This window comes from Panthera tigris, chromosome B2, assembly GCF_018350195.1.
Source record: "Panthera tigris isolate Pti1 chromosome B2, P.tigris_Pti1_mat1.1, whole genome shotgun sequence".
Lineage (NCBI taxonomy): Eukaryota > Metazoa > Chordata > Mammalia > Carnivora > Felidae > Panthera > Panthera tigris.
Genome location: NC_056664.1, coordinates 74,692,478 through 74,706,591, shown reverse-complemented (window position 1 = coordinate 74,706,591; position 14,114 = coordinate 74,692,478). Strand labels below are relative to the sequence as shown.

At 38.9% G+C, this 14,114-nt stretch overlaps 1 protein-coding gene across 4 annotated transcripts in view; it reads left to right on the top strand.

Moving 5' to 3' along the window:
• SNAP91 (synaptosome associated protein 91) overlaps positions 1 to 14,114 on the top strand; it is a 144,371-nt gene that overhangs the window by 104,638 nt on the left and 25,619 nt on the right. The window contains exons 15-20 of one of the 4 annotated variants that reach the window (XM_042986749.1): positions 2,344 to 2,451; positions 3,085 to 3,345; positions 3,582 to 3,659; positions 3,837 to 3,908; positions 4,355 to 4,438; positions 5,760 to 5,843. The exons of 1 other annotated variant lie outside the window; for it this stretch is intronic. In XM_042986749.1, coding sequence (XP_042842683.1) covers positions 2,344 to 2,451; positions 3,085 to 3,345; positions 3,582 to 3,659; positions 3,837 to 3,908; positions 4,355 to 4,438; positions 5,760 to 5,843 — 687 coding nt within the window. The remainder of the gene's footprint in view (positions 1 to 2,343; positions 2,452 to 3,084; positions 3,346 to 3,581; positions 3,660 to 3,836; positions 3,909 to 4,354; positions 4,439 to 5,759; positions 5,844 to 14,114) is intronic. 2 more of the 4 variants (XM_042986746.1, XM_042986747.1) reach the window with 2 other exon arrangements.

Sequence of the window (14,114 nt, the reverse complement as noted above, 5' to 3'; positions counted from 1 at the left end):
GTCGGGCTGGGGCTAGTGTTATTCAGGCAGTGGCTGGGGCTGCAGTCTTACTCGTGCACATCTCTGCCTTCTGGCCTGGGAAGACAGCCAATGGGACCTGGGGTAGCTGGGCTCCTATCTTTAAGAAAACCTCTGATGAGAATAAATGAGTTTATAATCTTTAATTTTCAGTAACAGGGGAAGCATTTAAAAGAGATACACATCTTGCTGGCAGGGAGGAAAAACCTCTTTTGAGGACATGGTTACAAATACGTGTTTCACCTGCTTACATGTAAGTGGTAACTGCAGAGGGAAGCCTGTAGATATTTATTTGACCCCCGTCCCCAACACTGACATAACTGGTGTTTATTCCATCGGACAAACACGAAATAGTAGAATGTGTCATGGTTCATAACAGTGTGGCATAGTGGTTAACACAAAGCCTCTGTCATTTTATAGCCAGATGCTGACTCTACCATTCGCCTGCTGTGTGACCTTGGTCAAGTCACTCAGACTTTCCAAGCTTCCATTCTCTTATCTACAGAGTAAAGATAATAGAATCTACATCATGAGATAGTTACAGGAATTAAATTTAATAATGTCATAAAACATTTACACAGTGACTGGCACATGAACACTCACTAGGGACAGCTATCACTGTTTCTACTAGTTCTAGTATTATTATCCTCACTTCTATTTATAGAAATAAAAAGAAAAACTGACCTAACCCATGGCAAAATACTCTCAGCCCTGCCTACTTCCTCCTATACTTTCTTGTGTTCTGCCCCAGCTCTTCAGGTATTGCTCTAAGCCCTCTCTATCACAGCACTCTTAGCATGGCTTCTGGGGAAGCAAGACTGGCCTATCCACACTCCAGTATTATTTGGCCTCTCCCCTGACTGACCTCTGCTCAGAAAACATATTCCCTTGTGTAGCTGAGGGAAGTAAGCAAACCAAATAAACCTGTAAGATATGAGTAACTGATTGTCTCATTATGTCTTCTAAGGATATTTGTGTTTTTATAAAGAAACTTTTAACCCAAGTGTCTAATTTCATGTTTGTTGTTCCACTTAATGCTGGGCCTCAGGAAAGGAAAACAGGAAAGTCTGTTTCATACTCAGATCAGTTTGGAACATGCTCCGTTAAACTCAGAATCAAGTGCCTTGACTATGTAAATCTCCAAGAAAGGGAAGATACTGTGTAGTAGTTCACAAGCATATCTGACAATTTCTTTTTAATGGCCAGAGGAACAGTGTTCTTGGGGACACTTGTAGATATTGTGGAAGGCAGTATTTTAGGATGAGAAGTCTAGCAGGTAAGTGGCCGATTCTAGATGGGTGTTGGTCCCCACTTTCAAGGAGTTTCTTCTAAGCAAATCATATTTATGTTGGCTCATTCTGTTGTACTTTCAAATTATAGAATTTCTTTGAAAACTCTGGGTTTTTTTGTTTGTTTGTTTTTTACCAAACTAACATGGTTTACTGGCAGAAATACATTGGGTGCCATTTGTACACATCAGCCATTTATATATTTATAAATTGGGGCTACCTGTTTGTTAATGAATTTTCTGCTCTAAATAGTAATATGCTTGTAGTCTTAAATGAAACCGTGTTTTTAGTATGTTGAAACTAGATCATTTTCCAAATAATGAGAGCAATACAATATTTGAAAACAGCAATAAACTTAAGTTGAAATAAAGGCAGTATGGTATCATCCCCTAGTTTTGTTTTCTATTTCCTTAAATCCTTGCTTGTATCTGAAAATGCTTTTCAAGGATAACAAAGACTTAACTTTTCTGAGTACTTAGTAAACTTTTCATGTTAACAGTGTAATTTTTCCTGTACTAGACCATAAAATATTTTTTTAACTAGAATTATTTGTTTACATTTCCATCATATGTTTAATTTTATGGGCATTAAGGAAAACATCTATGTTTGGTAGAAACCACCAGTCGGAGACATCTTAGTAACATAGTGAATAAGTATTACCTAGACATGAAAGATTAACAAGATCCTAAATTACATAGTAAAGTTATTTTTGTGTTTTAATTTTCACATCCATTAATTTCTAATGATACATAAAACATGCTTCTCAGAGCCCTTATACAATGAGAATCCTGTGGCCTGATGGATCCTAATAGGCCTCAGCAGTATGAACACTGTATCCTTTGCATGTGACTAACATGAAGGAGTGCAAAGAATCATTGTTTTGTGACTGCCAGCAGCGCATGGGCCGTAAAAATGCATTTTAAGAAATTCATGTTGTATAAGGGAGCCTTTTTCGCAATTTAACTTGGTTCTTTTACTATATTTTCTTCTCTTTTTATTCCTTTTAATTTCTGTTGTTTTAAAAACTGCACCCAAGATGCCTTTGCAGCTTCTCCTGGGGAGGCCCCTGCAGCATCCGAAGGGGCCGCCGCACCAGCTACCCCAACCCCCGTAGCGGCAGCGCTCGATGCATGTTCAGGAAATGGTGGGTTGAAAGTCATGAGCAAGTCTGTTGTTTCTCTGTCCTCATGTGAAACTCCCATAGTTAGATGTGGCCATGTTTTTCTAACTTTAATCTCTTCCGAGTAGCGAGTATCATTCACAACGGAATAGATAGTGCTGGCACTTAAAACATTAAGACGATCAAGTGCATACTTAATCAAAATTGACAATTTCTCAAGATTGACAATTTTTGTCAGTGCAAGTATGCTCTCTTAATGTTTTTGTCCTCCAACGCTATACTGTACTCCTTTCTAACACTGAGTTCTAATATATAGGCATGTTTTAATGAGTTTTCAAAGCTACCAAATTGCCCAGTTTGAGGGTTTGAAGAAAAATCTCTGATCCTAGACTGGAGGCTAATCTTAACAGTACTTTGAAGTGTTCGGGTTTCTTAACTGTGTTACCCACTAAGTTTTTTTTTTTTTTCTTTAGAGAAACGTCCAAACCACTGACCCTTGCTAATAGGCTAGTAGTGCCAGTAATGCAATCCACGCAGCCCAGTGCCTAGCTAGTGTGTGAATATCTGTGTCAGGTGTCTCTCACCCTAGTTGTGATGCCTCTCTCTTGTCTCTCTCCTTACCGATGCTGTATGTGTCTCCACTTTCCTTTCCAAAAGACCCCTTTGCCCCGTCCGAAGGTAGCGCAGAGGCTGCGCCCGAGCTGGACCTCTTTGCAATGAAGCCACCTGAGACCAGTGTTCCTGTAGTTACCCCTACAGCTAGCACAGCCCCTCCGGTTCCCGCCACTGCTCCTTCTCCTGCTCCCGCTGTCACAGCTGCCGCTGCCGCCACTACCGCCTCCGCCACCGCCGCCGCCTCCGCCGCCACCACCTCCGCCGCCACCACCGCCGCTCCTCCTGCTCTAGATATCTTTGGTGGTAATTCTTTGTTGTTGTTGAACTCTCTTCACCTGGTGGATTGAATTCTGATAACTTGAGATACCCTGCACACACAACTGTTACTGCATGACTACCGTGTAAACTACATGCTTTTCTAGAAACCGTTTGCTGCTTATTTCGGAATTGTCCCACGTGCGCACTCAGAATCGGAAATGTGATGCTGTGTCGGACTGCTTTGTCGAGTTGAGTAAAGGCATGTGTGTTCTTGGTCTTAGATTTGTTTGAGTCTCCTCCTGAAGTCGCTGCAGCGCCTAAGCCAGATGCTGCTCCTAGCATAGACCTGTTTGGTACAGGTAAACATCTAAAGCAACCCCCCCCCCGTCCCTTTTTTTTATATATTAGTTCTCCCAGATGTTTTCTTGATTGAACTCTCTGTGCTCACCTGTGATAATGCATTTGTTAGATATTTAACTTTGATTTCAGCTTTCTACTTACCTCTGCTTGGTTTTGGTTTGTTTCACTTTTGGAAGATGCTTTCTCCTCTCCACCACAAGGGGCCTCTCCTGTGCCTGAGAGTTCTCTCACTGCTGACCTCTTATCCGGTGAGTGCTTTTGCCAAGGCCAAGCCTTCTGAGATGTCTGCTGGGGGTTATGTGTGTGCAGAGGCAGATACGAAAACACGCAGGTTCGTCTTGAGTTCTTTTAAACTCAGAATTCGCTTGAAAGAAATAAATCTCATTTTGGCTCATCACCAACTGATGAGGTTACTGATTTCAAATCTAATGCTGGTGAAAAGACACAGCTTTTATCCACCCCCCCCCCCCCCCCCGGCCCATGTTAAAATCTCTGAGTTTCAGGAGTCAAATGTTATTTTCTTCTGGAAAGTATGTATTTTTAAATCCATTTGCTTCTTCTCAACTGTTAAAATGGTCTGCAGTCTTACTGCCTGCTGTTAAACATGAAATCCCGAGAAGCCATCTGTCAAGGCTCGTGGTTTTATTTTCCCTTGGGTGACATGCCCTTTTCCCTGTTGTGTGCTTCACCGCAGTGGATGCATTTGCAGCACCGTCTCCTGCAACCACTGCCTCTCCAGCAAAGGTGGACTCTTCGGGCGTGATAGACCTTTTTGGGGGTGCGTATCTCTCCTCCTTCAACACGTGAAGAGTCTTTTCCCCCCCTCTCAGAATAGTTTTTAGATCTTCCGCTTCATTATATCCCATCAATTTTTCTTTTGACTACGTGAAGTTATTTCCATCTCTCAGCTGTGTAAGCTTACGTTTTTAAGACCTTTTCCATTTCTTTGCCATCGTCATCTTCATTCTCATCAGCTCACCATAATTTCCAGTGCATGGCCTAATGAAACCGATCGTTTCTTCATTTGAAGTCTTTGTGTTTTTAACTTTTTGTTCCTCCTAATGTAGAATCAGCTGGTTGGAATTTCCTTCTACTGTTCTTCATTGGCGATCCTGATCTATTGGCTAAATCAACATTTCTAAGTTCTTTAAAAAAAAAAAAAAGGCAATGTAAATATTAACTAGATAATTTGGAACTGAAAACAAATAAACCAGTCCAAACTGAAAACATAAGCTGGAAAGCCATACATTATTCTGTAGGGTTTATTTATGTTGAGCTTAATGTTTTAAATCCTGCCAGAGAACCGGAAGATGTTTCACTGATTTAAATGTATTCTTCCGTTACTTTGTGTATTATCTGAAGGCAGGGAGATGCACTGAATTAACTCTTAAGCTACTCAGTTGGATGATGGATTTAAAATCTTATTTTAGCATTAAATTTCAGGGAAAAAGTACAGATTTGAAGTGATTTCTTCATGAATATCCACAAATGTGTGTGCCACAGGCTAAAATGTCATTTTTAGTAAGTTAAACCACACCGAGTACCTTCCCCACTGAATGCCGAAGCATCATGGTATGAGCCCTGAGGGGTACAATGGTGTCACAGTCTCTGACATTCAGGAGCTCAAAACTTGTGTTAAATAAACACTGAACTGTGGTATAAAAGTACAAGTTCGGCTGCTGCTGCTGCTCAAATTAAGTTTGTTCTTTTTTTTTTTTTTTTTCTAAGTTTAATGGAGTTCTAAATGGGAAAGCTCCATTGTATTACCTCTGGGTAAAATTTTTAAAACCTTGATCCTATTTTAAGAGATGACAGGATTCAGTCCAGAGGGTTTTTTCTTTAAATGGAAAAGAAGAATTGTCTTACTCTTAAAAAGAGGTATTAATCTGAAATATTCTCGGACTCTTTTTTGAGAGAATAAACTCAGAGCGTGGTCAGAACATAATTCAGTTGACTCAGTCATTTCATGTATCTGAAGGTGACAGGCTCACCACACAAAGTGTCATGTCTATGCATTTCTCAGGTAAACACTTAATTTACTTACTGTACTTACTGTTTACACTCTTTTACTTTTTTGCTGCATAATGGATAATGGGTAGATGCATTTGGAAGTAGTGCTTCTGAACCCCAACCTGCACCTCAGGCTGCTTCTAGTTCATCAGCATCGGCAGACCTACTAGCTGGTAATTAATTCATTAAAATAAAATGGTATTTTGTGGAAGTTAAGTTTTGCTATATTTTTATAAGTTACAGATATGTAAACTCCAACATGCATGTATTCCTTCCCTTTTGAGACATAAAACTGAAAAACAAGACATTGTATAATAGAAGGTTATTTCCCAGGATTGTATAAATACCAATATTAAAATCACAGTTGTATACAAGTCACCCCTGTGGCTCCTTGGATGCTCCTAAATGCCTTACTTTCTTTAATGTTAATTTTATTTTTGAGATAGACACACACACAGAGTGTGAGTGGGGGAGGGGCAGAGAGAGGGAGACAAAATCGGAAGCAGGCTCCAGGTTCCGACCTGTCAGCATAGATAGAGCCTGGGGCGGGGCTCAACTCACAAACAGTGAGATCATGACCTGAGCTGAAGTCAGACGCTCAACTGACTGAGCCACCCAGGCGCCCCAAATGCCTTACTTTCAGTCATCACATTTCTTTTTGTTTACAAAAGAGGTAATATGCTTATGTAGCAAATTTTATCTTGTATTGCCTGTGCCCATTTTTTTTTTTTTTTTTTTTTTTTTTTAAGAAATTTGTGTGGAAAGATACCATTATGTTTGTCAACTGATTCTGTAACTCCAGGATAAAGTGTTACAGATTTCCACCAGGGTTGAAACTGTTGCTACCTATGCCACTTTTTTTAACTAGCTGTTTGTTTGTTTATTTGTTTTTTAATCTGAAAACTTCTGGAGAGCTCTCAGTTCAACAAGGCCATAGTGTGGCGTAGACTGACACAAGATGTCTAGGATTATTGCTTATTGCCAGGATGGGAAAGATGGAATAGCAGGGAAGATTTCAAAGACTCAAAGATAGTAAAAGCTAACTGTCAGCCTTCCTTGGAAGCAGGGAAAAGTATGCTTCATGTTAGCCAGACCTAGAAATTGCTATTTTTACAGACAAAGCATTTGCCATTTGCAAGACCACAATAGTAAGTTTGAGGCTCAGGTTATCAGTCAAACTCAAAAGACACTGCTGGTTTACCTCATTCTGACTTCACTTAGAAGGTTACATAACAAAATGCAGCGGTAGCATCATAGAGGCCTCAGACACTCAGATCCAGCTTCCAATGTTCCTCCTCAGTCACCACAAGGAATGCATTTTGGTCATATGGTTGGCAAGGGATTGATGTGTGTGTGGGTCACATCAGCACAAGGACGTTGCCACGTTCAGAGTCTCTCAGCTTAAATTTCCTGCTAGTTGTGTTGCACTTGAAACAGTGACTAGGTCTTATTTTTTCATGTAATGAACAATCCTGTACAGGTGTAGCAGGCACAGAACATTCATTCTTGGGTTAGTAATGAGTAATGACTTCATTAAAGGATCCTCATCACCTTTCAGAATTGTAGGAAGTTTGATATGAGGTCAAGTCATTTTCGGTAATTTTTTAAAATGTTTATTTATTTATTTTGAGACAGAGAGAGAAAAGGCAGGGGAGGGGCAGAGAGAGGGAGAGAGAGAATCCCAAGCAGGCTCTGCACTGTCAGCACAGAGCCCAACATGAGGCTCCATCCCATGACGGTGAGATCATGGAGGTCAGATCTTTTCTCAAGAGGCCCGAAAGGATAATCACAGCCTAGCTGTTGACGCTTCCCTTCCATCAGCCTTTCAGACTGGTTATTTAACAAACTTTCCCAGGGGCAGTAGCAGTTCTTTTGTGTCTTTCCCACCCTCTCCAGACTACCCTGGTTAAATATGACACTCTTGTTTGCTGAATCCACTTCATATTAGTGACCACCAGCTGGTATTTTGTGAATGGTGAAGAACCAGGGTTCCACCGTAATGTTGCTGTGCACTTTTGGAACCTGCAGATATGATAAGAGGCAGTGCACTTAACACACAACGCAGCTGGTTACCTGGGGAAAAAATACCGGCTCACCTGGGTTTCCTCCTGGCCTGGGTGTTCTTCATAGCAGCTTCAAATGGGTCACAGAAGCTTTTAAGCTCTTACAAAACCAATAACCTTAATTCGGGTTTTCAAAGTTCAGCAATAGGTTTTATTTTAATAGGCCACAGAAATAGCATAGTTTTCAATGGTTATTTGGGCGAAATGACCTTGTCAATTTTAAAAGGAGATTACTGGAGCACCTGGGTGGCTCAGTCAGCTGGGCATCCAACTTCAGCTCAGCCCATGATCTTGCAGTTTGTGGGTTCAAGCCCTACATCAGGCTCTGTGCTGATAGCTCAGAGCCTTCAGCCTACTTCAGATTCTGTGTCTGCCTCTCTCTCCCCCTCCCCCACTCACACTCTGTCTCTCTCTTAAAAATAAACATAAAAATACTGTTAATAAATAAATAAAAGGAGATTACTGATTATAAGCCTTTTGCTTTGCAGTTATAATTAAGGTTTGCAGTTATAATTAAAGTTATGGCATATGAAATCAAATGTTCTGGCTTTTTGCAGAATTCTCAGAAGTCTTTAAAAGACAATGTTCCCTTCCAGTTCCAAGTTAGAAGTCAGTGGCAGAGCCAAGAGATGTGATCCTGGGTGTGAGATAGGGTCTAAAACACACGTGGAACAAGCAGGAATAGTTTTGTCACCCACTGCCAAGTGCAGCGTCGGGTACCTGAGCCTGCACAGCTTCGTATGCAAGGAGGTCCAACAAGGAAGTACACACAAAGTACAAGTTAGAACTCACCAGAAGCAAGCTTGAATTGCTCGATTGTGTCATCCATCGTGAAATCTTAGTAAAATGAGATAGAAAGGGAGAAATTTGGTGATGAAAGTGACAGTGTCATTTACATAGGTTTTACTGATTGTACACTTCCCATTTTTTCCAGTGCATCATCTTGTGACCTCTTCAGTGATGGGAAACGTATTTTGTGTACATTTTTCCCTTTCTCTATTTTTTTATTTAAATAAATGAATTTTTAGTGTAAGTAGGTATAAATGGGTTTTAATGTCTAGCTTGTTCTACAAACAATTCTTATAATTTAATCTGTACGTATCTGAGTCTGATTTACTTGGCCTGAAGGCAACTATTCATTTACCTTATATCCTGATATAAGAAATTTTTTAGTTCTAATTTCTCTAGATCTTAAGTATTTGGACTGGTTTTTCATACTTCTGTTTTGCTTATTTAGAAACATTTCTCATATTTGTTCAGGTAACACAGCAAGAATCCATGTTCTCATTGAAGAATATCATGGAATATTAATATAATTTTGTACTGTGAACTAGAAGCAAATTTCCTAGCCAAAAAAACCTGCTAAAGTACACATTATAAAATCCCAGTTACATTTATACATTAAATCCAGCTGACAGCAGCTATTTCAGAGTTTTCAGACTGCCTAGACATTTCTGTTGAATGAATATCAATGGTAGAACAAATATTTGGAGTACTAGGTTATGATAATTTGCAACGAGGCTTAACATGTGTGTTATACTTGTGTGTGTGTATAGAGGGAGAGAGCAGCCAAGTCCACTATAAAGAGGAAGCTTTTTTTTTTTCCCTAAAGATAAATTTGCCCAATCATAGATAACAAGGAAATCCACAAATATCATGTTCAGAGTAAGAATTTGAAACAAAAACAAAAACAAAAAAAAGCAGGAGGGAAAGTTGTATTTCATGAGTCTCTAGAATCTTGAATACTGGCTTTTGTTAATAAGACTGTTTTGTAAGAGAATAAAAAAGAAAAATAATACACAGACCCAGTAATGGAAGGTGTAGACTCTTTAGAAGTAACGTTGGTTTTTGAACAGGGCTCTCGCTCCACAGATTTTTTTGAGGCAATAAATTTACATGTAAGTCACAGGGTAAATGTAATAAATATGTAGTATAATTAAATGTTAAAATGATCTTTAGAATTTTTAAACCAAAAATTAAGAATCATCTCAAATTGGGGGGAAAGCTTTGTCAAAAATTGATATGTAATTTAAAACTAGAAAAAAAAGTTGGGGCACCTGGGTGGCTCAGTCGGTTAAGCGGCCGACTTCCGCTCAGGTCATGATCTCACGGTCTGTGGGTTCGAGCCCCGCGTCGGGCTCTGTGCTGAAAGCTCAGAGCCTGGAGCCTGTTTCAGATTCTGTGTCTCCCTCTCTCTGACCCTCCCCCATTCATGCTCTGTCTCTCTCTGTCTCAAAAATAAATAAATGTTAAAAAAAAAAAAAAATTAAAAAAAATAAAAAGAAAAAGAAAACTAGGAAAAAAAGATCAAATGGACAGTCTTTTAAATTGGGCATATCTCTCATAAAAACTGGCTATTTTTTATTCTAATTTACTCTTCTAGAACTGTCAAATAATACCAACTCCAGAACTGAACTATGCATGAAATATCATCTTAGTCATCTTCTGCCCCTTGAGTAAAAATTTCAAGTTCTGTTTGGTGTACCCAGAATGGTGAAACTAGACAATATTCTAGAAGAGACACTGTTTTGGCCAAAGAGGACAGACTCAAAGAATAATTCTTTCCAAATCATTGAGATTACTGATAAGATACAGAGATTATCCATAGCTCAGGTGGAATCTGACTAGAAACTTGAAAGTTAAGTTTCTATCAAACAAATGGAAATATTATTTCATACAGTGAGTAATAAAGCTCTCAAATGCCTCTTCAGATATAACAAATGAAAATATAGATGTTTGAAATATATAGATTTCTGGATGACAGATGTAAAAGTGGATGATTAAGAGAGATTTTACCTAACTTCTGAGGTTGACAGCAAGCAAGAAAACCATTTTCTTCCATTATAGTCACAGTTCTGGGGTGACTGCCCATAAATTTGTACTAGTGTAGGAATGGGCCACATCCTATCTTTAATTCTAAAGGCAGGAAATCATACAGGCCAGTCTTTGAGGCCATTTGTAGTTTTTGTACTCTCTGCTAACCACATGACATAGATGACTTTTTAGCAGAGCCACAGAGGTCTTTAAATTGATTTAAAATATAAAAATGTTCAATGTGGAGTTAATAACTAATAATAGCCACTAAATGAGAAGGTCTACAGAGAACCAATTCTTTCATACTCTGTGGGGGTGGGAGACAGTCTGAAATGTGTCAGATAAAAGACTCTCAGGCTGTTAATCCTAGAAATACTATCTCAGATTGATCTTAGTAAATAGAATATGTTAATAACTGACTATATTACAGAGTAATTGAGATGGAATCATCTTTAACATAAAAGAAGACTACCAGTAGTTTTAATTTTTTACTCTTCTGACCCAACTGATCTATTATATTGACTGTAGCTATCAATTTTGATATATCTGTTAATAGAACTTCCTTAAGTGTATAGGCTGTTCCCCTTAGAAAGATAGATTCATAAGACTAAGTATCTGTGACAAAAGGCAGTGTGTCTGTAGATGGTTGAGCACTTGAAGATAGTTGGTGATTCATTATAGTGTAGGACAGTCCAAATATGCCTGCAGGATGTCTGGAAGCCTATTGATTATTAGCTTAAATTCCATAGAATATCTTTCTTAATGTAACTTAGAACCATATAGAAAGAAATATTAGTGGTGTGAGTTTTCTTACCTCTATTCCTGGGCTCTAAAAGTTTTCACTTAACAGGAGGAGTTCCCCTCGTTAATATCTATAATTCATTTAAAGTATAACAATAGATTTTTTTCTTTAAGATAATCAGTTGGCTATTTTATAGCACTTTATAGCTTTTCAATTAGTTTAGGTTTATGAGGGCACATACTGAGCATATTGCACAGAACTGAGCATAATGGGAAAAAGTCATCTTTCTAGATCTCTGTCAACTTCGTAAGCCACAGGAAGAGTACAACTCTGATGTTACTCCTGGCTGTGGAAATGAAGCGTGTGGAATCCTCTCTCTTACTTGCCATCATTTGGCCTTGGGCAGATTATTTAACCTCTCTGGCCTCAGTATTTTCATCTGCGAAACTTCATAGAGTTGGGGTGAGGATGAAATGAGCTAATGTATGTTTTGGGTTGAACAATATAATCCTGCTGTTTTTGTAGGACCAAAATGGTCAAATATTGACAATTCATATGTTTTGTATGGTTCAACCTTTAAAAATTCTTAGGGGTGCCTGGGTGGCTCGGTTGGTTAAGCGTCCAACTTCGGCTCAGGTCATGATCTTGCGGTTTGTGAGTTCAAGCCCCGTGTTGGGCTCTGTGCTGACAGCTCAGAGCCTGGAGCCTGCTTCAGATTCTCTGTCTCCCTCTTTCTCTGCCCCTCTTTCGCTCATGCTCTGTCTCTCTCTCCTTCAAAAATAAATAAACATTTAAAAAATTAAAAAATAATAATAAAAGTAAAAATCTTTAGAACTTGGTGAGCCCCATGACAGTGTTAGCTTTACCCTTTCTTAAAGGTTTAAGCTTTCTCGAAGAAGGGGCTAATTTTTTTTCATTATTTATTCACCTATGGATGTGATCTGCTTATGTTACGAAACTCAGTAGCACTAAGCACATGAGCCCTGTGTTGTAAATGCATGTTTTTTCCCTTTCTACTACTGAATATTGGGTGAATATGTTAACTTCCCTTTGCATCACTTCTAGTGATAGGATTGAATCAGATGATCCAAGGCTTTCTCCAACACTAATATGCTATGATTCTACAATAAGTTTTCTCTTCTTGGCCAAGTTTTAAGAAACTGAGATTCAAGAACAATTCTCTCCGCATTCACCTATATCAAAGAGAACCACACCAAAGAAAAATTGCCTAAATTAATCACAGCCATTTTCCAACTTGAGGTGTGGTATGTTTCAAGACACTCAGCATTAACACAGCCGTCAATCTCCTTAAAACCAAACGATCCTATCCACAAAAATAATTACTTCTCACCCATCCTTGCGTCATAGTATTCTTAAAGATCTAGAGAATGCCTTTTCTTCAATGCTTATGTTACTAAAATCCTAAAGGTCACCTCAGGTAGCCACTGTGAACTTTAAAGACCATCCTCTATTAAGTAACAGTTTTCTGAGTTGCATTGTTTTCATACATCTGTAAGGAAAGCCTAAACTTGTGTCATTATCAATATCCAGGAGCAACATGACTTGAACATTATTGTCTGCTTTAGAAAATAGTAATCGGAGAATTTCAGTGAAAGTCATTTTCAGTATTATAAACTGGTTTTACAGAATGTAAGCTTAAGGATTTTTTAAAGCATTTGTTATGTTTTTGCAAGAAGTTTCTGAAAAAGAAAAGATGCGGCTAGATTAGAAGGGAATATTTACACCCAAACTAAATATAGAAAAGACTTCTGGAAGTAATAAAATTCTTTAATAATAGAGCATCCTCTATTAAGAAATTGCTGCCTTCTCCGGTTGTATGTTTCATAAAGAAGCAATACAGAGAGAGCTTTGCTTCTGCTTCTATCTGTTGAGAGAAATTATTTGCTTCCAGCCTTCAAAAGATAAGTAATTTGAATTTTGGTTGCTTTACAGTGGCCTCTGATTTTTCCCCACCTTTTGTATTCAAAAGTGTCCTTATTCAGTAAACATTAATCCAGTGTTTTAGGCATTGTGCTGATTAGTGAAAAACAGGAGGAGACACAGTTCCTGACACCAAAAAGCCATCCCCAGAGTGGGGTTTGGGGGTGGAAATAAAGACATATGATGGGAATAGGATGAAGATATGTATCAGATGCAGAGGGCACAGAGGCAGAGCATGTAACTAACTCACTTGGACTTGGGGTGGGAGGAGTGGGCATAGCTGTGCCTGATAGTAGTGGGTGACAGTATCAGTCCAAGAGGCCTTCCTGGAGTAGGCATCTGAGTCACCATGATGGTGTTATGGATGCAATCTAGTTCGCAGGGAAGGGGTAGGGAACAGAGACAGAAGAGCTTGATTACTATGCAAAGGAATCTGCGTTAGATGAATCTGAAAGTTATGGAGAGCCATTGAAGGACACCATTTAGAGAAGTAACTTTGTCAGCATTTTCCACTCAGAAAGATCACTCTAGCTGCACTGCAGAGACTAGATTGGAGTAGGTCCAGACTAGAGGCAGGAAGCCCCTCTGGGTGGCTATTGATGAATCCTGAGAGCTGAGTGAGGGAAGCCCACACTTAGCAGTAGCAGCACTGGGATAAGAACATGTATGAAAGATGTTAAGAAGGATTTGGTGGTAGAGTGCATGAATATTTTTATGATTTATATTTTATTATTATACTTAGCCAGTGTGTACAACTGAGCATTTTCTAGCTCCCTGATACTGTGATTTGAAGAATCAAAATTTTAATGTATTGAAATTATCTCCATTTGAACCCTATTGGGACCTTCTTAGCTCTGTGTAGCTCCATTGTAATGATAGATTTG